Consider the following 22,886-nt stretch of genomic DNA (forward strand, 5'->3'; position numbering starts at 1 on the left):
CCCATGCAAACTGTTCTCTCTAGTTTCATTTGACGGATTTTGATGGGGATTTTTTTATTATGTTACTTAGATTGACTCACGGGTGTGTCAATAGACTAGTAAGGATTTTTAACTGACAAGAGTGCACTGCAACAGCTTCCTTTGTAATTAGACCTGAAATACAAACTTGATTCAAACTCATGAACAAAAAAGCAAAGCTGTTCTAATACAATCCACAACAAGAGTCAATCAAGAGTTTGATTCTGATTCTCAAGATTAGATTCTGTAGCAATGTTCTAATTAATCACCTCAATCTGGAAGCCTGAACACCCACACTCTCCAAAGTTCACCACCAGAACCATTATCAAAAGATTTGTCTGTAACTGCTGTCATCTCAGCCACGTTGGAGAATCTACTCCTTACACTAGGAAATGTTTCTCTCACTCTGCTTGACATGGAATGCAATAGGTTACAGTACACATTTTGGATATTTAGGTGTCATATTCTAGAGCCAATAAGAGGTTCCCAGTAGTCAAGCAGCAGAACACTTTAAGTGCAGCTACCAGTATGGGTGAGAACCAGCCCACTTCAAGCAACGCTCACAATGTCAGCGGATCAAGACTGCCACCTTCAGTTGAAGCTGTGCCAGTCAAACACTGCAGATTTTTTTTTAAATTGCTAAATCTACTTTGTGGGCGACACATTATAGTAAAGTACACTTTAATAGGACATTAAGTATTTCATAAAGTGTTCTTAGTTCATAGTTGAAATCAGTAATAAACAGTTAACACATTTTAAATGACTACAGGTAATGGAGAAGTTCGGGTTTATTACATATATTTATTGTTCAAGTACCTTTAAATGATAACCGCACAACTCAGCACTAAGAAACAGGTCCGGGGTAATGAATATCTCCTAAGTGAATTGCTGGTTGATGACATGTACAATTTTTACATATTTACATAGAACATTTTTATCCAAAGTGAGATGTGACATAGGAAACACTTCAACAGAACATGGTTTGTAAGACGCAAAATAAAAATATAAAGCAAGGCCCTGGTAACACTTGAGAATCACACAGCGGATGTCATGAGAGGATGGCAATAAAAGGCACTCTGTGATGGTTGTTATATACATTTCAATGACCATAAGTGGGGGGGGAAGTTCACTTTGGGGCTTTCACAGTAAGAATCACTGCCCTCCATTGGAAATACATACAGACAGTGAACATCTAATAATCTAATGATAATCATAACAGAGAGCCAAATTCTACATTGTAGTGTGACAGATGATGGTCGAGTACCAATATTGTCAAAGATCATGGAGTAAATGCCTCTCGTTATGAAAACATAAAGTACGGTTATTCAAATCTTTAAACAGGAGCAATAGAGGGTTGTCCACTACGTATGTTAACTTCATACAGATTCTTTAAAAATATCCATCTAAATAAATACAAAAACAGCATCTCAGAAAAGGAGATCGTCCTCTTATATGTGGTGTTGATACAGAACAACACCCAGCAATACAGCACTCTGATGAAAAAGGTCCTTTACCATCCTAATCAAACACAACGGTTAGCACATTCCACCTTGCACTGACCCCGGCACAACGCCCTGGAACAGGGCTCTCCAACCCTGTTCCTGGACACCTACTGTCCTGCAGGTTCCCTCCAACACTAATCTAGTGCAACTGATTGTAGTAATTAGCTGATTGATGAGCTGAAATCAGGTTAGTTACAGCTGGGGTTGGAGTGGAAACCTACATGGAGGGTAGCTCTCCAGGAACAGGGTTGGAGAGCCCTGCCCTAGAAAATTGTACAAGAGAATTCCACTTCAACACAGGGATTTGGAGAATAATCAAAGAGTACCCATGTGAATGAGGGTAAATAAAGAAGAGAAAAGGGGATGACAAACATATCGACTTCTACTGTTCTCTTTGGTGTATTGTGACCCATCAAAAAAAGTAGATCACTTCATACTAAAGTTATTTCTAGAGACAATTTCTGCCAGGCACCAAATTTAGCTCTATAGAGCTATGAAAGGCTACAAGTCATTATTCAGCTGTATTTGTGATATATTAACTAGGTAAACATATATTAATGTCCTTTCGTTGTCCAGAGTGAAACCATGGGGTCAGGAGCCTTTCTGAATGCATGTGAACACACATTGGATGATCAATGCACTATTGAGACAAACTTCCGCACACAGACTCTTTCTCTACACAGACACCCGTGTATGAACCTTCAGGAGACTTCTACTATGGACTCTGGTGTTTAAATGCCTAACAAAAGCTCTAAATAGAATCTGGATCTGAACTGTCAGTAGCATGTACACAACTGGTTGTGATTATCTCTGATCAAAGATGTTATTTTCTGCACTGATCTGCTACAATTAAGACCTAACTGTAGCAAAATCTAAAAGTTACCGAACATAGTGGGGATTAATTTAAGTTGGCAGGTGTCTGCAGGTATGGGTATAATAATGTATTTAATGTGCATACACACACACACGTACACTATGGGGAAGAGACCTCAGAGTACAGTACATTGTACACAGATCGAGCTACTGCTGGGGAATCCCTTCCTAATTGAAAAACACAAAACATGAGGGCAACCTCAAGAAGGCATTCCTTTTAATTTCGCTCCATTGACACTAATGCATAATACAGTGAGTGATAAGTGCAGCATGACAACTCAATGCCACTTAACTTTAGAGGACTGGCAAGGTTGAGTGTTCCTGTAAAAAGCACTTGGTAGAACATGGGGCTGTATAATAGTTCCAACAATACTTGAAAAACACTTGGATCACTTGGATCTCGTCGAATTGGAACAGCGCCACTGCTTTAATAAGATTAAAACGACCGCCTTTTCAAATATTTAAATAGATAATATAAAACTTTATCGTTATGTTTTAAACAGACAATCTGTACACATCTGGTACGAACACAGAAAAATGACACGCTTGGTTACATTAGAAAGGATACCTTCTGATACGTCATATCAAAAATAATATGCTGCTTTAGTAAGCAGATTCATAGCATTTCTCTTCTTGTCAAATTGTACAATGCTACATTACATTACACTCAGAAAGACACTGAAGGAGAGAATGTCGGCTTTTTTTTTGTCCAATGCTTTCCTACTCTGTCTGCACAGTGCAGTGGCACTGAGCAGATATGAAAGCCTTGGAGTCATGAGTGTCTCCCACAGTGATCACTATGCACTCTTCTCATTCTCTCCTCCTTTCATCCATTCCCTCCTGTAGCGACTTACTCCGTACCTTTTCTTCCCCTGCCAATCCTCCCTCTAGTCAAACACTTTCTCTCTGTCTCTCTCAAGTGAACAGCTCATCCGTCGATCGCTCCATCGCAGGCCGACTTTGTGAACGTCTCCTTCCTCTCCACCTCCATGTCAATCAATCAATCTTTTCCACTTTCCCAATGATCTTCTCCTCAAAGATGGGCAGGACAGCATCATCTTCGCGTACCTCTTCGAACACCACCCCAAAGTCATTGCTCACCTTCTTGAAAAAATACCTAGAGTCGGTTGGATAGAGAACAGTTGGTTGTTAGTTCAAGTGCATTGAAAAAGCTTGAGTTATTATGCACAAAATTTACATAAGATCAAAAATGGACTTTGGAATGTGGTTCATAAATTTTCCACATTACCATAAACACAACAAAAACGTGATAATCAATTTCAAGGACTTCAGAGTTTAATAGACTAAAATGTTACATAACATCGTGCTGTAAATCTAGTTTCCTGTGCCTCACCAGGTAGAGTAGTGACCTCACCTGTAGCTTCCTTTCTTAGTCAGCAGCTCTTTGAACTGGCCCAGCATGACCATGCGACCTTTGACCGACGTCCTGTACGGGATTGGCTCCCCACAGAAGTAGTAGGCCACCGTAATGTTCTCACAGGCGGGCTTCTTCGTCACTTTATGTCTGCAAACAAACAAGTAAAAGGTTCAATAGATGTGTCAAGTCAAGGCTTCCTTTCATCTTTCGAATGAGATGTTTCAAAGACCTCAGCAGAACTCCAAGCTCTGATCATTTGACAGAGTACGAGTGGGGGGGGGGGGGGGGCAATAATTCTGACATTGAGGTATAATTTCCTCTCAGTCAGAATCTGATGTAGGAAAACAAGATTTCAAGTCACTCATACTCTCTCTTTACAACGTATAAATGTTCTGGCTGTGACAGCCACCAGAGTTGCAATGCAGACTGTTTAGGTGGTGAAGCGTAATCAACCAAGGGGCCGGGGACCCCTAGTGGGGCCCTTTGTTTGATTTCCAGAGGTCTGCCAAAAAGGAGACAACCAATAAATGCAAAATATGTTTGACAAACAAATTCAAAGAATCAGTTTCATGATTTGAATACTTCATGATCCACAATGTGTGACTTTACAGCATTGATTTCCTCCAAAATGCTATCAAATTGAGCACTCCTGGTACAGGTAATATTGCCCTAAGGACCTTGTCCAGGGAAAGTATGAATTTATCAATCAGAGTTCTTGGAGGTAATGTTGTTCCAGCAAGGAAATGCTGAGTTTAAATGGGATTGTGATGAAGACGTGTTATGCCTAAATGCTACCAGCAGGGAGCAGGCTACTACAGTAAGTAGTGTTCCAACTGCATGCCCCTGGGCCTGTTGTTGGGTTTGATGGTGTGGAGTGAGGTGGTGGAGGCCCAGTGATAGGATGGGGTGGTAGAGACCCAGGGGCTATGCCAGGATAGCCGGGCTTTCATCTGGTCCTCACTGCAGCTATCCTGTCCCCCTACATCACTAAACTGTCCATCGGAGGAAGAAGCCACGGGACATCAAACAGACTGCAGCTTCACACAGAGAACATCAAAAGCTCTGCGTTCTCGCCCCACGCAGCTTACAGTACACCTCTCCCTAGCTGCTGCCTCCTACTACCTCCCTCCCTGTTCCCCAGTTCTATCTTCCCCATCTCTCTCCACTTAATATCATTCTAATCCCTCTCATCCCCTCTGCTTACCAGTGTGAAGCTAGAGGTATGATCATTCTCACTGCCATCCCACCGCCTCACTAAGAAATGGCTGAAGAGGTGAGACTGATTGTTCTAATCCCCACCCATACATAAGCAAATAATCAGATCAAATATGAATTTATAATTGACAAAAAAAACTAAACTACACACAGATGTTATTGTACAGGACACTACAACTAGATTATGGGGATACAAGTATTAATGCCAGTAATCAAACATATATGCCTCAATTAATCTCTATGGAGTCTAGTCATACAGACAGGCCTCTGTTTGGCTGTGCAGGTACAGAGCAGTCGGGTCTGGATGCTGCTGGTGATAGACATGGGAGGTGGGGTGCTGCTGTGACCAATGGGATGGGGGTTTGGGTGCTGCTGTGACCAATGGGGTGGGTGTTAAGGGCTACTGGGGTAAACCAGACTGGACGTACTCGGACAGCTCCGTGTCAGAGACGGCAGGCACCACGCCGAGCGGCGGGAACAGGGCGGGCCTGGCGGCAGCTCGCCCCCGCTGGATCACTTCCATCACATACCTGAAGGACCCAACAACCCTGGGAGTTAGACACGGACCAGCCACAGGGCCACACCAACCAGGATACACACACCAGGGATCATGCACAGATGTGCAATGAAAATGTAAAACAAGGTTGATCAGTGCATCATGCTACTCAAAAGGGTGTTTGATCAATGAGAAAAGTGAAGGAAAAAAAGGGAAGAATATTTCATTCTTTAGGAGTCTGAGACCCTGTCATGCTTCAGCTCACCCAAACATTTGCTGTTTCAGCACAAACATTACTTTTCGATAACAACGTTACTCTTTTTTCCTGTATTACCAAAAGGATGAGTTTGGTGATTCAGTCACATGGCTGCCACAATCACTACAACAATACAACGGCTGGATAGACATGACCTGAAGAACCAGGCTGTGACAGAAACATATCCCTTCCAGGTAACACTGACTCACCTCTGTTTGGTCTGTAAGGTCCCCGTCTTCTTCTTCTCCTCCTCCAGTCTCCTCCTAGCCTCCTCCAGCTGGGTGAGGGGATTGGGGGCCGGGTTGGGGGGCATGGTGGGGTCCTGGATGAAGGGGTGTGAGGGCTGCACATTGTTCCGCAGCTGGGCGCTGACCCACGGATGCACTGCCCCGGGACGCTCCACAGAGCTGGGCCGCGACACCTCGTGGCTCGACGGGGTCTTCTTGGACCCTGTGGTGCTCCTGGGAGACATCCTTGTCATTGTTTGACCCAAATGTACACATACCACCATAATACAGATCAGAGTTCATTCAAATGACTTGCATCTCTGTGGTTGTACGTTACCGATTCCCTACGCGGGAAAGACCCATAAAGCCGGAACTCACCCGTAGGGGCTCTTCTTGTTACGGACCGCCTCTCCCTCCATCATCCACTGGAGGATCTTCTGGTTCCTCTCCACGTCCTCCGGAGGCACAGGCACCTCAAAGGTCCGCACCTCCTCAGCTTTCTTAAATGGCCGCTTCGATAGCGTGCTACCTTTGCTACTACGAAAATTGTATGATAAAAGGACAACAACGTTAAACGGCAAGTGTTAAATAAAATAAAATAAAAAAACAGAGACATGGAAGATCTAAAAACCTAATTCAAAAGAGACATGAAGAGGCTGTGTGCTTCTGTGTGTACCTGTAGCCCATAGGATCCATCGGACTGGGGCCCATGCCGTCAGCATAGTTGCGAGACTTGGACCCATAGTTGTGCTGCTCCATCCCCCAGTGGAAGTTACCATTGACCCTCATGGCTGCGTCAGCCTCCACCTGCTCTTTGGGCTTCCCTCCGGCTGGGTGGTGGATGTGGTGCACGTGTTTGTGGTGGTATTGGTGGCTGGCAGCCTCCCCTTTGGGCCCCAGCCGAGCTGGGTGTTTGCCTGGGCCTGTGGGCAGTGGCATCCCAGGTCCGGGCACCTTGCCACCTGCAGGGAAGCCGTCGGGTGAGCGGGACTTGGGGGAGTGGCGGCCGGTGCCCGGGGACTGGCAGCCGGGGGTCTTCATGACTCGCTGGACGTGGTCGTCCAGGATGCTCTCGGGGTTCTCCTCGTGGGCGTCAGGCCGCAGCGCCAGGCCATTGTAGCCGATGTCAGAGTAGCGGGGGTTGTTGTAGTGCTGTGGGTGGGCACCAGGGGGCAGTCTGTGACTGGAGAACGAGGTGGATGTGGAGATGTCTGCATCCTCACCCTCTTCCTCCTTCCAGAAAGAAAAAGATGATTAAATATGCTGAAAATGGTTACTACCCAACTCAACAGCAATACCACAAGTTGACATATCAGAGATTATATCAGTATATAAATATATATAATATACAAATATATCCTACCCACATGTATGAGCTTCAGTGTCTGGTCCTTTCCCAAGAAAATAAATGGAGCCCCAACTTACCACACTGCGAAAGAACAACTGCTAAGTCCTTTCAAAAGGCTATTTGTTCCAATCAGTCACACCAGCAGATGGCACACTTCCACAAGACCATGTGTTAACACGTGCCGTGGCATTATCACGGCTCTGCTGCAGAGGGAATGTTCTTCCTCTGTGGTGCAAAGCTATTTCACTCTACATCACGCCTGCCAGCATAATCTTTACTACAATTAAATAGCTCTATGTATTTCAAGCTACAACACTGCTATGTTCTAGTTTCTAGACAAAGGCACGAACAGCCATAGTAACTAACTGTATGGCACGTTCAGGCATAGTAACTAACTGTATGGCACGTTCAGGCATAGTAACTAACAGTATGGCACGTTCAGGCATAGTAACTAACTGTATGGCACGTTCAGGCATAGTAACTAACTGTATGGCACGTTCAGGCATAGTAACTAACAGTATGGCACGTTCAGGCATAGTAACTAACTGTATGGCACGTTCAGGCATAGTAACTAACTGTATGGCACGTTCAGGCATAGTAACTAACTGTATGGCACGTTCAGGCATAGTAACTAACTGTATGGCACGTTCAGGCATAGTAACTAACTGTATGGCACAATCAGGCATAGTAACTAACAGTATGGCACGTTCAGGCATAGTAACTAACAGTATGGCACGTTCAGGCATAGTAACTAACTGTATGGCACAATCAGGCATAGTAACTAACTGTATGGCACGTTCAGGCATAGTAACTAACTGTATGGCACAATCAGGCATAGTAACTAACAGTATGGCACGTTCAGGCATAGTAACTAACAGTATGGCACGTTCAGGCATAGTAACTAACTGTATGGCACAATCAGGCATAGTAACTAACAGTATGGCACGTTCAGGCATAGTAACTAACAGTATGGCACGTTCAGGCATAGTAACTAACTGTATGGCACAATCAGGCATAGTAACTAACTGTATGGAACGTTCAGGCATAGTAACTAACAGTATGACATGTAGCAGCAGTGCATACCATTGTGCCCTTATTTCACCAGGTCTGTCTCTGTAACTAACTGAATTGCTAAGGATGTGTTGACCCGGTCTTCCACTCCCCTAACTAAAACACATCAGCCCCCATTGGCTCCTCACCCTTCCCACACACCTTTGATGGCATTTCAACATGGGAATCATTGGCAAATAACAGTGGGCAATTTATGTGGTGGAGGCTTTGATGCTCACTCCAGGTAGAGGAATCCTGGGCGGGAGCTAAGGACTTTTTGATGAGGGTCTGACAGGCGCATGCAGATACTGGCCTGGCTCTCGGTCTCTGGCTCAGAGCAGCTATGCAGGCCATTGCTCTGCACTCTCAGTTACCCTGTTCGTGCCAAAATGAGGCCAGATCCAGACCTGCTGAGCCCATCCTGCTAAAAGGCATCTACTAATGAATGCAATGTACCAAGTTTCTCTCACTCCCTCTCACCTCAGGGAAGAGGAACGTACTGCTGCTATTGAACATGTAAATTATACATTAGGTGGGCCAATATTCAGAGCTTTGAAAAGACAAGCGAAAAACACCTATTAAGTTATTGATCTCTCAGTGGCACCAATGCATTGATCCTAAAGGTTCTGTATTATTTAGAGGCGAGATAAAGGCAAATGGTTTAATCAGTCAACAGCACCATAATACCACAGGCTATCCTGCAATATTGACCCGTTCCTTTCAGACACTACTGAGGGAGTATGCCTAGACCGGATGTGACCTCTCCATCAATCAACATTGGATTGAGGCCACATTCAGTGAAATCAGGGTGTAAGTCTGTGGATGAAAACCAGGTAAGAGAGCAGAGGAGAGGAATTGGGGGGGGGGGGGGGACTAGCTTATCTTTGATTAAGGTAAGAATATCAGTTAATAGAGTCACTATTTGTCACTCCCCTGTCTGCCACCAGCTCTTAATAAAGAGAAACCTACTGTTCCATGATGGCGGTTCCTCTTACGGAGGGGCCAAACGACATAAAATATCTGCCTTGAGACTTAAGAGCTGGCTCTGTGTACCGAAAGAGATTCCATTTGCGGTGAGCGCAGGCATTTCTTCACGGTCCAACTGACTTCAAACAAAGTCATTACAGTGCGCCAGGCTCACAAGTGGCTCAGGCTGTCTGCGAGTGTTCCATCTGATGCCAGAGACAAAGGGATCCAAGATACAGTGGGGATGGATCCCTGATAGGCCAGAGCTACACTTTTAAAAATGATTCACAATGGAATAATGTCTGTTTCCTTTTAATGAATCAACCCGGTCCTTTCAAACAACAGAGATATTAGAGTGTACCTTCTGATAGACAGCCAGACAAACGGCGACCAGCTGTAGAGAACATAGTAAGAGGTTGTTAAGAGGATGATGGTATAGAGTGGTATAGCGCCCCACCAGGGAGGGGGATCACACCGACAAGCATGGTGGTACTTCTGTGGACAACAACGTACCAATCGGACTCTCTTCAACCGCTCCTCCAGTTTCTCCTGGGCCTCCCTCTCCCTCAGCACTCCCTCCAGCCGGCTGATCAGATCCGCCGCAAACTTCTCCGGCTCCACGTGAATGTCCTTTGGTATCCGGTTTGTGCGCTAACAGAGGGGGAACACACCATTTTCTAGTTCATTTCAAATTGTACCAGTAGTCCGTTCGCTGATAACAATGTTACCGTTTTCTCCTGAAAGGTAAAAACCTGTGGTCACTATGCTGTTCACTTCGGTTGATGGAACAAAAAGGGAGAAAATGAAACAGGAGGAAAGGCTTATCAAACACGTCGACAGTTTATCAGGGAAAAGCTAACAGGGGACCTGTAATGGAAATGAAGGTGCCAAAACAATAACCTCAAACCAAAGTCAAGATGACTGTTGCTTAGTATCTAATGTAGTACCTACAAGGTCTGATTTGACACGGTTTAAGGCTTTGAATAGTCTGATATAGGCTGCTCTGCATAATGTATGCTGTAAGGCGCAGGCATTCTTCTCAAAAAAATACAGTTTCAACATAGGGTACTTCCAAAGTTAGAGAAAATGTATAAGATAGATAGTCAAATATCAGCCATAAAACAACTTTGTTGGTCAGTGACTTTATAATAGCCATTAAAAAAAAAAAAAACACCGAAATCAATCTCCAGATCGACCCGTCGCAGCGTGACACCGTGCCCCACTTGCCTAGTTAAATAAAAGGTTAACAGCGTCTGAGCTACAGGCCACGTCTGGAAAAACACAGTGAAAACTCGCTGGTACACCACAGACCAGAATTCATCTCTAAAAGGTGATTGTCCGTTCAAAATAATCCCTATCATTGCATGTTTACTTACAGGCAGCAAAGTGAAGTACATTTTCTATCAAAAGGAAGATGCTGGGAATATGCAGCTCTTAGCTGGTATTCCCAACACAATTCAAGCCTGTAAGGTGCATTGTTGTAGTAATCTAGCAAAGAGAGATTAAAGTACATTCTGGGGATAGCCTAAATATTGTAGAGGGCCGTTTTACTCAGGGCCCCACCAAAGCACACAAGATATGTCCACAAGCTGATTACAAAGCCGGATATTTCCCCAGCTCTGACTGCTATTTTCTCTTTGAATTTGGTTTCAGTTGGATTCATATTCATTTCACCCAACACAGACAAAGCTTTACACACAAACAGCCCAGAGTAGCTTCATGGCCGTTAGAAGACCTGGCTGTAGAAATTACTTCACTACTTTGGCTATTACCCTCTATTAGTGAAGAATGTACACGGAGCGAACCAAACATTAGGAACACCGTCCTAATATTGAGTTGCACCCCCTTTTGCCCTCAGAACAGCCTCGACTCATCAGGGCAATGGACTACAAGGTGTCAAAGAGATCCACAGAGATGCTGGCCCATGTTGACCCCAATACTTCCCACAGTTGTGTCAAGTTGGCTGGATGTCCTTTGGGTGGAGGACCATTCTTGATACACAAAGGAAACTGTTGAGCATTAAAGACCCAGCAGGGTTAGAGTTCTTGACACAAACCGGTGCGGCTGGCACCTACTACCGTACCCTGTTCAAAGGCACTGTCTTGTCCAGTCACCCTCTGAAATGGCACACATACACGATCCACATAACCTATTGTCACCTTCATCTACAGTGATTGAAGTGGATTTAACAATGACATCAACAAGGGCTGATCGCTTTTACCTGGAGTCACCTGGTCATTCTCTGTCATGGAAAGAGCAGGTGCTTCTAATGTTTTGAATACTCAGTGTATGTAGTGCATTCAGAAAGCATTCACACCCCTTGACTTTCTCCACATTTTGTTACGTTACAGGGTTATTCTAAAATGTAATACATGTTATTTTCATCATCAATCTACTCACAATACCCTATAATGACAAAGCAAAACAGGTTTAGATTTTTTGTTTAATTGATTAAAACAAAATTTAAAAAACCTGAAATATGACATTTACATAAGTATTCAGACCCTTTACTCAGTACTTTGTTGAAGCACCTTTGGCAGTGATTACAGCCTTGAGTCTTCTTCGGTATGACGTTACAAGCTTGGCAAACCTGTATTTGGGGAGTTTCTCCCATTCTTCTCTGCAGATCCTCTCAAGCTCTGTCAGGTTGGATGGAGAGTGTCACTGCACAGCTATTTTCAGGTTTCAGGTCTCTCCAGATGTTCGATCAGGTCCATTCTGGCCTCTGGCTGGGCCACTCAAGGACATTCAGAGACTTGTACCAAAGCCACTCCGGCATTGTCTTGGCTGTGTGCTTAGGGTCGTTGTCCTGTTGGAAGGTGAACTTTCGCCCAAGTCTGAGGTCCTGAGCAGGTTTTCATCAAAGATCTCTCTGTACTTTGCTCCGTTCATCTTTCCCTTGATCCTGACTAGTCTCCCAGTCCCTGCCGCTGAAAAACGTCCCCACAGCATGATGCTGCCACCACCATGCTTCACCAGACGTGACACTTGGCATTCAGGCCACAGAGTTCAATCTTGGTTTCATCAGACCAAAGAATCTTGTTTCTCATTATCTGAGTGTCCTTTAGGTGCCTTTTGGCAAACTCCAAGCAGGCTGTCATATGCCTTCTACTGAGGAGTGGTTCCGTCTGGCCATTCTACCATAAGGCCTGATTGGTGGAGTGCTGCAGAGATGGTTGTCCCTTTGGAAGGTTCTCCCATCTCCACAGAGGAACTCTAGAGCTCTGTCAGAGTGGCCACCGGGTTCTTGGTCACCTCCCTGAGCTACATTTTGAGTCCCATAGCAAAGGGTCTGAATACTTACGTAAATAAAGTATTTCTGTTTTTGATTTTTAATACAGTTTCAAAAATGTCATTAGTTAGTAGATTGATGAGGATTATTTTTTATTTAATCCATTTTAGAATATGCCTGTAACGCAACAAAATGTGGGGGGGGGGGGGATCCAGGGGCCTGAATACTTTCCAAATGCACTGTACGTCTCTCCATTACCACTGCAGTATGTGTCTGGGACTAATCCATTAGACAAAAACAGAACAATCAAGGACAAGGCAGCCAGCGTTTCCATTTTTCTGCTATGCATAGAGTTAGTTTCTTTATTATTTTGTATTCTGTGTACCGAAAAACAGAAAATGAAAAAAATAATATATTCTACACAAAAACATAAATGCATCCTAATGTGAGGGAGAGAGTCTTATAAAGCAGGACTCTTGACTCCGAGGCCCAATTAGGATGGCAGTTCTCCTGTAGGGAGCTGCAGAGGCATGCAGGGAGGCGGGACTGCCACAGAGGAGAAACACTGCTGTCTGATGGGCTTCAACACAGACAGACAGCTGAGGGGCTGGGGAGAGTACCAGGCACAGTTTAGAAAGCACAAACCTCAATATGAGCTATTCACATACCCTACACAGGCCCAGAGAGAGATGCAGTCAGGCATCTTACAAATGCAGGAAGGTGGAGAGATGGGAACATTTGAGAAAGACGGATGTTTCTAGAATACCAGATAACAGCCATGTCAGCAGTCTTTGATGAGCGAGTGGGGTTCTTGCAGGTGTGTGTGTATACTTGTTTGTGTACGGGGGTGTGTGTGTGTGTGCAGCTAAACCAAGGTTAACTTACAGGAATATGAGGTAGTGGCACACGCCCATTTGCTTTGGCACTTTCATGCATCTCTCGTCGATGCTGTTTACGATATTTGTATGGTGGAACTCCATCTCTGGAACATAAACCAAAAGGACAAATTTACAAACATATTCAAAACGAGAAAACTCATATGTAAATGCAGCTTCAAAGTAACCTTTCTAAACAGTAGCTCAATCATCCTAAGAGAAGGACAACATTTTGGGAGTTCATGGTAAAATTGAGCGGGTTGAGATTTCTGGATTTAGGTTTCGGTAAATACCAGAGTATCTAAACCCCGAGGGTTTCCTCTGTGGCCCTACACAGTAGTGAACAAGCAGAGAATGGTGCGGTCGCTGACACCAACACTATGAATTGTTTTATCCCAAGTCTCAGTGGCCCTGCTGGGTTTGACTCGTCTGCGCCAGGAGCTGTGGAACAAACAGCTGATAATGGCCTCTAATCTATCCTGCTTCAGACACATGTTTTTGTCCTGCTGAGCAGCCTTTGATGTTTCTTTAAACATGCGTTCCCCTGTGCCATCTCTGAACTTGCAGCACCGTTCCTGCCTTCTCTCTTCTCTGGCTTCCCTCTGCCAACACATCGTAGCTCGATTTACTCTAAAGGAAACCTGCTGCTTCCCGCTAAGGCGGAAGAAAGGGGATTGCTGCGCTAAATAACAGCTTGTGTCCAACATGGGATCCTCCAAAAGGCACTGCGTATACATTTACCCATCCTGAAACAAACCGTTGTCAGGCAATGTGGGTATGTCATATAAGACGTGGGCTTATAACATTATATTTTTATTCATTGTGTACCGACTCATTTTACACAATTATGAGAGCCTGTCAAAATCTACTCAACCTTTCACCGCCAATTCTCCACCATTTCCTCAGAATTCCAGGAAACTTGATTTAAAGGGTAACAAGTCAATGCCTTCAGATGACATACTGTGGCCCTGTCATACCTCCCAGTTCATACTCTATAATTAGCATAAGTAATGACATTTAGCAGCTTTCACTCGTGTGGGTAATGAACAGATGGCTGTTCTCTGAGGAGAGGAGCAGAGAGAGATGTGTTGCTGCTCCCAGTGACAGACAGACAGGGGGAAATGGCACCAGTCTGCGTGCAGCAGGAGGTGCTACAGTCAGACTAGAGTCCTATTCATGTGGCACCAAATGGAAGAAAACATACTCAAAAAGAGGGACTACCTGAACTTGTTCAACTCTGTTTTCTGTGGCAAAACGATTTGCTACTGTGTGCCCTAATGAATACAACCCAGGTAGAGCTCAGATACACTGGGCATGGATGAAATTGAAAATAACACCCTCACTATTTTCTATGCCCACACACTCACGTCATGAAATGGTTTGTGAAGGTCCTCATGCTGAATAGCAAGGAACAAGGAGGCTAAACTTCATATCTCGAAGGCATTCTGCCCTTACTTCTGGTATGTACTATTACAGTTTGACCGATTGTGTGTGTGTGCACGCGTGCGAGTGGGAGGTGACGCGGAGGCTGTGCGAGTACGTACACACTGCTGTCGGTCAGGGAGAGTGTGTCTACGTCGCTGGCACTGGACATGCTCTGCTGCTCGCTGTCGTTGGCGCTGGTGGCAGGGGCCATGGCGTAGCCCGAGTTGACATAGTACGGGTTGACAGGCTCCCGCCACGGCACGCGTCTGGAAGAAACGCCAACATTCAGAGAGATAGCATTAAGGCAAAGTCATTAACAATAGAGAGCACATGACATAACACAATCAATTCGTGTCAGAGTGTATTAGCACCATTAAACAATAGATTCAGGTTCACATGAGATACACCCAAGTACATTTTACAAAGATTATTGCAGCACTGTATTATCACAGCATTAGAAGGGAAGGACGTTGTTAGTTATTCTGGACAAGAGCCAATAAGAACTGAGGGACAATGTAAATGTCATTTAGATATGAAACAAAGAAACATTTCCAAATAAGACTACTGTAGTATCTCTGTAGTAATACACGCCTTTCACACCAAACCGCCCACATTGTCATAATGAATATCCTTCAGAGGGTTTCTAAGGGTAGGTACAGTAGAGATCCTGATTTAATTCTTATTGGAGGCATCGCATCACCACAGCCTCCATCATTGACTCAACCTCCCTCAACACACTCCTCAAACTGCTCCCTTCACATGAATTATAGATCTGGCTAGGCCTCTGTTCTCTTCATCTTTAAACTGAAAAAGATCCCTAAAGTGGTCAGTGCGTGCACCCTCCCTGGGAACTCTGAAGGTCTCAGTCTTACTAGAGACCAAACCAAACCCAGGCTACTTCTGTCTGGTTATCATTAGTCAGCCCATATTCTGCCTAGACGAAGAAAAATAGCATAATGGAGAGTAGTTGAAGAATGTCTTTTAGTTCTACCTTATGTAAGTAAAGGGATGAGATTCTAATACGTCTAGAAATGACAAATGGCACACCATGTGATCGAGTGACTCCAAGTTTACTTCGATACAATGGCTATCAATATTTGCGCATAAAGGCATTTCCACCACCATTTCTCGCATAATAACCTTTTACCAAAACAAAGAGATCCCACCATGTCAAACAACTTATCTGTCAACATTTATAAAATTGTACTGAAACTTCCTGTTTCTATCACAGCTGTTTTATTTTTATACTGGATGACTTTACTCACATAAAATCTATGGGATGGAGACGTGGGTATTGGCTATAAATGACAGGACCTAGGCTAGTGGCACTGCCGTCACATTCCACCAGGACCATATCAGGGTGGAGTACAACTATTCGGCAAAGAGCAATAAAGTCCTCGACAATCTCGGAGTCAAATTTCCCCCGAGGAAAAAAAAACAACACAGAAACATGCCTCACTTCCTATTCCACATAACATGGACGTAAATACAGGTCTAATCTTCTAAAAGAACATGTGTCCAGTCATGCTTTCTGAACAGAGAGAGCCCTGTCCTGTCCGTCAACCATAAGTCCTATCAGCGTTTATCACTGGAAAAGAGATTACAGTTTAATACTAAAGCACTTTAGTCATGAAATGATGCTTATGGCCTTTTAGCATTTTCCGTCCATAAGCACTGTGAGCAGTAAACCATTACATAATCTGCCCTTCAAGGGAAGTCTACTGAATTACCCATGGCGAACATGCATGATATTTGCTTTTAGCTTACAAGCCAAATCTAACAAAACATGAAATGTCATAACGTGAACAACTAAGAAAAGAAAGGAAAGAGGTCAGATAAGTACTTCATTTGGAATAGTCAGCAATTTTGCAATAAAGGTGAGTTTCCGTTGAAATCAAAAACGCCTCTCTCAAAAAAACAACATTTCAACAGTTGAGTAGTAAAAATGGATTCCCTTCTCAAAACAGAGGCTCTGAGGAGAACACATCTTTGCTCTGGACGCTCTAAAAAACTGCTTTGAGGAACAAAACACAAACCATGATGGCATCCCTCATGCTACATTTATCAAACAAAAACAAGTTCAACCAATACGAGCCGTCAATGCATAGAAATGTACATTTTGTGGCTGAGGTGCAACGTGGTTGTGGATAACGACCACGTTCTATGGCCAAGGTTTCAAATTGAGTGGGATTCATTTAAAGGAAAGAGCGTTGCGAGAGGAAATGCAACTGAAAGGGGCAGCTGCAGGAGGCCACAGTCTGTTTTAAGGAGTGTGCACGGCAGGGGAGCGAGCGCCATGCAGGAAGCCTCCTTTCTACCAGGGTTTCCCCTTGACCTGGAAGCCTGCTTCCCCTGCTGCCTCCTAGAAACCAGGGCTTCCAATTCCACAACCTGGCTGTGTTCTCTCTTCAGGGCACCACAGGGAAAATGGCAGCCTCCTACCAGAACCTGAACCACAGCCATCCATCCTACTGACTGGTAGTGAGGCATCTGTTTATGAGCCTCTAAGCCCAGCCTGGTTCAGCCTGAGAGGAGGAAAGGGATGGATCACGGATGGAAGCAGCTCTCGGATTACTGCAGCCTCTGATGATTATTCCCAGGCAGCACTCAAGCCCATGATCTAGAATCTTCTAATGATTGAAGCAGCAGCCATGATGTCAATGTTCACAGAATCACAGAGAGAGAGCAAAGAGAGGAGGCCGGAGGAGAGGGATGCTTTCAAACCAACACCGGTTTCATCATGGTTGATTTTTATCTGCTGTTTAGCTATTACAGTGTGGGTGCACAGCTGTAAATGGATGACATTTCATCACGTTTCTTACGACCGACGAGTAGGCCAGATGGCTTTCGATGAACATGAGGAAATACCCGAGGACTTGCCGAAACGTTACTCGTACCTCTCAGAAAGCCCATCAAAACATCATCCATACCTTTGAATAGCCCTGTCCTGAAAAACGAAATTAACTTGTCCTCCTGATGCACAGTGATAGAAGCTCAATGCCAAAGCAATAGATGTAGGGCCTTTTGTTGTTCCAACGACTTGCGCATTTTTTTGCACCTAGAGAATAATTACTGGTCCTTTGGTCACTCCCCTGGATCACCACTGATTGGTTACACAGCAACATAGGTGAAGGAATCAGACCTGTTAGCAGCTTAGTTACTCATTACATTCTCTCTACAATTACTCTGAAGATGATAGTGTTATATAAGAATGGAGGCTATATATCTAACCTGTTCAAACCAGAAATTGTCATTGAGCTGAACCATCTAAGCTACTTTCCGAGGGAGACCTGGAGAGAGGAGGGGCACCAGGAGAAATGTTCCGCAGGGAACCTGAGTCAGGTGTGAATTGAACGAGTCTTTCAGAATGAACAGTTTCATATAAAATGTGTATTCATGCTCCTCATAGCATGTAAACATATCCAGAGAGCTTTGGCTCTACAAGAACAGTGACTGGCTGAGGCCATCACCTGCTTGTCTGAGAACAACGTAAAAATATCACGCAACACTTTTTTTGTGCATTACTACACAACTGAGAAAGAAAAAAAATGTTTTTCTCCCTTTTAATTCCCCGGACTCTAGTCTTCACACATTAAGAGACATCTGACTGGTGCAAAATTTAGTTGCACAAAAACCCGAAGGGTGATGCTAAAAGGCTATTTAAAAATGGAGGGTATAATCTTTTTGTAATTTCCGCCAAATACTAGACCTAATGAAATAGTCATTTGAAAACAACCTTAAAAATGCACTGCTCTCACTAATTAAAGCCAATCATATCCAGGGGCCATAGAATACACAATCAGAAGTAGGGTGGAGTGGGGAGTGTTTGTGGTTTTAAAATATCCTAGTCTTTCATTCTGGCACATTTATAGGCCAGTTGTAAATGAGAAAAGGCAACATATATGCCTATACACTGTAACTATACTAAAAACTCCGTTCAGAGCATCTAAATAGACTAAAGTCAGACAAAACAATATTCCTTAGCCTAAACAATGTGCTATTTCTGAGTAGACCTATTTTCAAAATCACAACACTAGTCCTAAACTGGAACAAACACTTGGAAACGTTACCATTTAGTCAGGCTAATTGAAAAGACTGATTTCAAGTCCCTCAGCCCTGCAACCACAACTCTTCAACACATCCTCTGCACACTAAGGTGCTACTGCATCTTCTGCATATGTCAAGGTTTGTCTAAGACTGTTGATGGAAAAGTGGGTCAACTTCTAGGGATAGAATTCTGCAATCTTCAATCTCTGCACCAGACAATGCCAACAGTCAATACAGTATCCTTAAGCACATCTGAAAAGTAAAAATGCTGTGTTCTTACATATTTCAGAGCAAGGCTAAATAAATCCGCAAAATCCCTCCACATATTCTTCTCACAACTGGTGATGATAGCAGCTTTGCTTAGTGACAAATACGGAACAAATTCAGAGATGTGCGAATATGTCTTTAAAAAAAAGATTGATATTTAATTCACAGATTTTGGCAGGAACATTTGTAGGCCTAATCCTTTGCATAGTGGACTAAAAAGCCCAGATGCGCTGTTTCTGTTCCAACAGGGCGAGGATTAGAGTTTTAAGTACGGTAGTCAGTCACATCGCACAATCCCATTCTGCGCAAATGAAATGACACAAGGCTGTGACACAAAGATTTCTGTCAAATATAACACACGCGTCATATTACTATTAATTAAAGAATGGAAGACAGATAAACAAGACTGTACTTTTACAATCCTATTTTAGTCATCCAGAAGAGAAATATGGGGAGTGCTTCCTTTTTTTGTGTGCCAGGTTCATTTCCTTAGACAGGGAATACTTCCTTTGACTTTCTGCTGCAGTTAAACAAGACTTCTCCATTTTCCACAGTCAAAAGAGAAATCATGTTGAGCTTTTCTCTGAGAGAACCTTTCTTCCACTAGAAAAGCCTGCCATTCACAGGAAACCTGTGTGGGGAACACAAAGAGCGTCTGCCTCCACCTTCTAACAACCAGCAAATGCTCTCCCTTCGACCCCTGCCACCGCCTCACCATCACAGGTACTTAAAGGCCTCTGCCTACACTGCATTCCTCTCATCTTAAGCTGTCCGCTGTGCTAAACTCAGAGCCACTTTTCATCTCCAACTTCAGGCAGCAACTCGCACAGAGGGGGGGGGGGGGGACAAGTTTATTTCTAATTCAGCACTTGCACAGAGAAGCTAGATAGTTATAGAGACTGGAGAGAGAGAGAGGATGTCAGGAGAGGATTTACCTGTACTCGTGACTGTCCTGGAATCTCTTGGTGCTGGTGACGCGTTGGGAAGCTGTCTCCTGAAGCAGCTTCTGAGTGAGCCGGTTGCTGGGATCACTCTCCTGCTGCTCCTCCAACTCATGGTCACATCGCCACTCCTCGTCCTCGTTCAGCGTGGGCAAATACCCTGGTAAAACCTTCCCACCCCCAGAGACAGAGCTCTGGTCACTGTAGAGCTTAGGGCTCTCCCCCCCAGTCCTGGTGTATTCCAAGTAGATATCTGACTTGAGGAACAGAGGGTAGGTGTTCTCCTCCATCATAGTCTGAATCTCAGTCTGAGCCTGGTCAAACATGGCCGGGTCAATGTGCAGCCTCATCACACAGTCCTTGATGAAGCTCTTGGTGGCTGGTTTGATCTGTCTCGAGACTATTCCATTGTTGTCCAGGATGTACTTTTTATAAATGGCTTTCGCCAGTTTCAGCTTCTTCTCCTCGCCCTGGCCCTCACTGGCCTCGAGCTTCCGGAAGCCAGTGCAGGCGAACCAGAAGTCCAACATGTCGGCGCATTCCTCCTGCTTGAGGAACGTCCTGAACAGGTGGATACCATCCTGGTCGTCCAGGAGAGAGTGCAGGGACTCTGCCCACTTAAGGTAGGGCGGCGTGGGGGAGGCACTGCCCTCCGGCTCATAGCCCAGGTCCAGGTCAGGTCGTCTGGGCGTGGCCGTGGAGGCCTCGTTCTTGAGGCTCTCGCTCTTGAAGGAATAGAAACCGTGGCTGTAGGGCCGTCCATCGCTGGACACCAGCTCTCCCTCCTCCCCAGGGACCGGGGGTCTGGGGGCATCCTCAGTGAAGCTGCCCCCCAGATCCACCAGGCAACCCCCCACCTTGTCGCCCACGCTCATGTTCACAGCGTCCATACACCCCGCCCCAGTACAGCCCACAGTGCAGAACGATCAGATCCACACCTCTACTTATGCCACCGTGAAAGAATTTCTCCTGTAAGAAAAATACAAGAATATATAATGAGTGGAAACTTTAAACACATAAAATGTAAACGTATTCACAGGCAACAACTCAGACGTTTATTATCTCATTTTGACAACTTAGTAAAAAACAACAAACGTTTGAGACAAATTGGAAATCCATTCAATACTGAGAAAATAAAAGCAGACTGCATATCTATGTCTAAGCTTAGAATTCACACAAGTCTAATATTTCAAAAAGAAATCCTGCCAAAACAGAGATTAAATAAATGATTTCATTGCTCACATCGATAGCACCCATTTAAAGGTTGAAAAAATATTTTGACTACTAAGAAATACAATTCAATATCCCCTAAAGCAAAGGGCATTGAAGAAATCGATGCACACGAAAAAAAGTGATCTGTGTGTCATATGTTCACACAGATTAGCACGTTCCATTAATGATTCCCCACAGCAATACCTTAACATCAGAAGATTCTAGAACATATTTTTATTGTTGGATTTCTGAACTGCAGCTAGGCTATATGTTAGTGTGAATGAAATCTATTCTATAAAATACAGAGGTAGCGAAAATAAAGAACACTATTTCAGATATAGATAGCCTAACTGCTTCGTGACAATCATATTGAATGTATTTCTGACTTCAAATGATTGGCTGAAAATAACTGAACGGAAAAGGGTTATGGACACCCAGTAGTAGGGTTCCTCTTCCTCCCATTCTTTAATACTGTCAGGGTTCTTATTTTGTTTCCCCCCCTGTAAGTAGAGACAGATGTGCACATCGACCCCTCTTCACTGTTGAAAATACTTGCATGTTTGACATGTGTCCTGTAAAGGACACAGAGAACAAAAACTTCACTTGAGACCACTGATGACAGACACAGATCCGAGCAGTGTACTACAGGAGCCGACCCTGAGCATGAAATAGAGCGACAAGGGCAGAGCGTTCTGGAGGTTAAAAGAGGAACTGTGGGGTGCAGGCAGAGCCCAATCTGCCATGACTGTGACCATGGCTGCTGTGTGTGGTGAATGCAGCCAGGCAGGCACTCCGACTGATCATATCAGAGGACGACCTTGAGTCAAATATTTTCAGTCCCTGCTGAGACCTGGAGGAAGTGGCCCTCCCCTGTGGCTGTCCGGGAACTATGGAGTGGACAGACAGGGTCTTTTACACATCACAGTGCAATGAACCACTAACTATCCTCAATTTCTCCTTTTCACATTGACAGTGATGATGAATCTACACAAAAATGTGATACGCTCAATTCTAGTAGCAGGAGTAGTACTTCTCTTTAAATGTTACATTTCAAGATTCTCAATATCTTTAGAAAGTCATCGTCTATCTAGACACCAACTGACCTAGAATGTCAGCTCATACAAATACCTGGGTATCTGGCACTATCATTCCACACGCACATCAATAATCTTCAAGCAAAGGTCAAGTCCAGAATAGACTTCCTCTACCAGAACAAATCTTAATTCACACACAGTGCTAAACACACCATGGTCCAAATGGCAATACTCCCATCCTGGATTATGGTGATGTCATCTACAATATGGCCCCAAAGTCCACCCTCAATAAAATGGACATACTTTACCACTCTGCCATAAGCTTTGTCACTAGTGCCCCATTCCAACTTCATCACTGTGACTTATTCATTAACTGGCCATCCCTACATGTATGACATAAAACCCACTGGCTCACATTCATATACAAATCCCTCCTCGGCAAGGCCTCCCTTTATCTCAGCTCGCTACTAAGACTCCGCACCACCAACACCAACCTGAGATCCAGCAATTACATAAACCTGGCA

General features: G+C 44.3%; 1 protein-coding gene across 8 annotated transcripts in view; it reads right to left on the minus strand.

The window, feature by feature from the left end:
• Nucleotides 1–791: 791 nt before the first annotated feature.
• Nucleotides 792–22,886, minus strand: part of LOC110538248 (axin-1) — a 41,830-nt gene continuing 19,735 nt past the window's right edge. For 3 of the 8 annotated variants that reach the window (XM_021624951.2, XM_021624948.2, XM_021624947.2), the window contains exons 2-11: nt 20,111–21,085; nt 14,981–15,127; nt 13,447–13,543; nt 9,843–9,980; nt 6,642–7,198; nt 6,344–6,502; nt 5,948–6,199; nt 5,415–5,516; nt 3,769–3,918; nt 792–3,510 (exon numbers count right to left, since the gene is read on the minus strand). In XM_021624951.2, coding sequence (XP_021480626.2) covers nt 3,390–3,510; nt 3,769–3,918; nt 5,415–5,516; nt 5,948–6,199; nt 6,344–6,502; nt 6,642–7,198; nt 9,843–9,980; nt 13,447–13,543; nt 14,981–15,127; nt 20,111–21,006 — 2,619 coding nt within the window. In that variant the 5' untranslated portion in view covers nt 21,007–21,085 and the 3' untranslated portion in view covers nt 792–3,389. The remainder of the gene's footprint in view (nt 3,511–3,768; nt 3,919–5,414; nt 5,517–5,947; nt 6,200–6,343; nt 6,503–6,641; nt 7,199–9,842; nt 9,981–13,446; nt 13,544–14,980; nt 15,128–20,110; nt 21,086–22,886) is intronic. The other 5 variants (XM_021624950.2, XM_021624949.2, XM_021624953.2 and 2 more) reach the window with 4 other exon arrangements.

The sequence above is a fragment of the Oncorhynchus mykiss genome, chromosome 12 (assembly GCF_013265735.2).
Source record: "Oncorhynchus mykiss isolate Arlee chromosome 12, USDA_OmykA_1.1, whole genome shotgun sequence".
In the NCBI taxonomy this organism is placed as follows: Eukaryota; Metazoa; Chordata; class Actinopteri; order Salmoniformes; family Salmonidae; genus Oncorhynchus; species Oncorhynchus mykiss.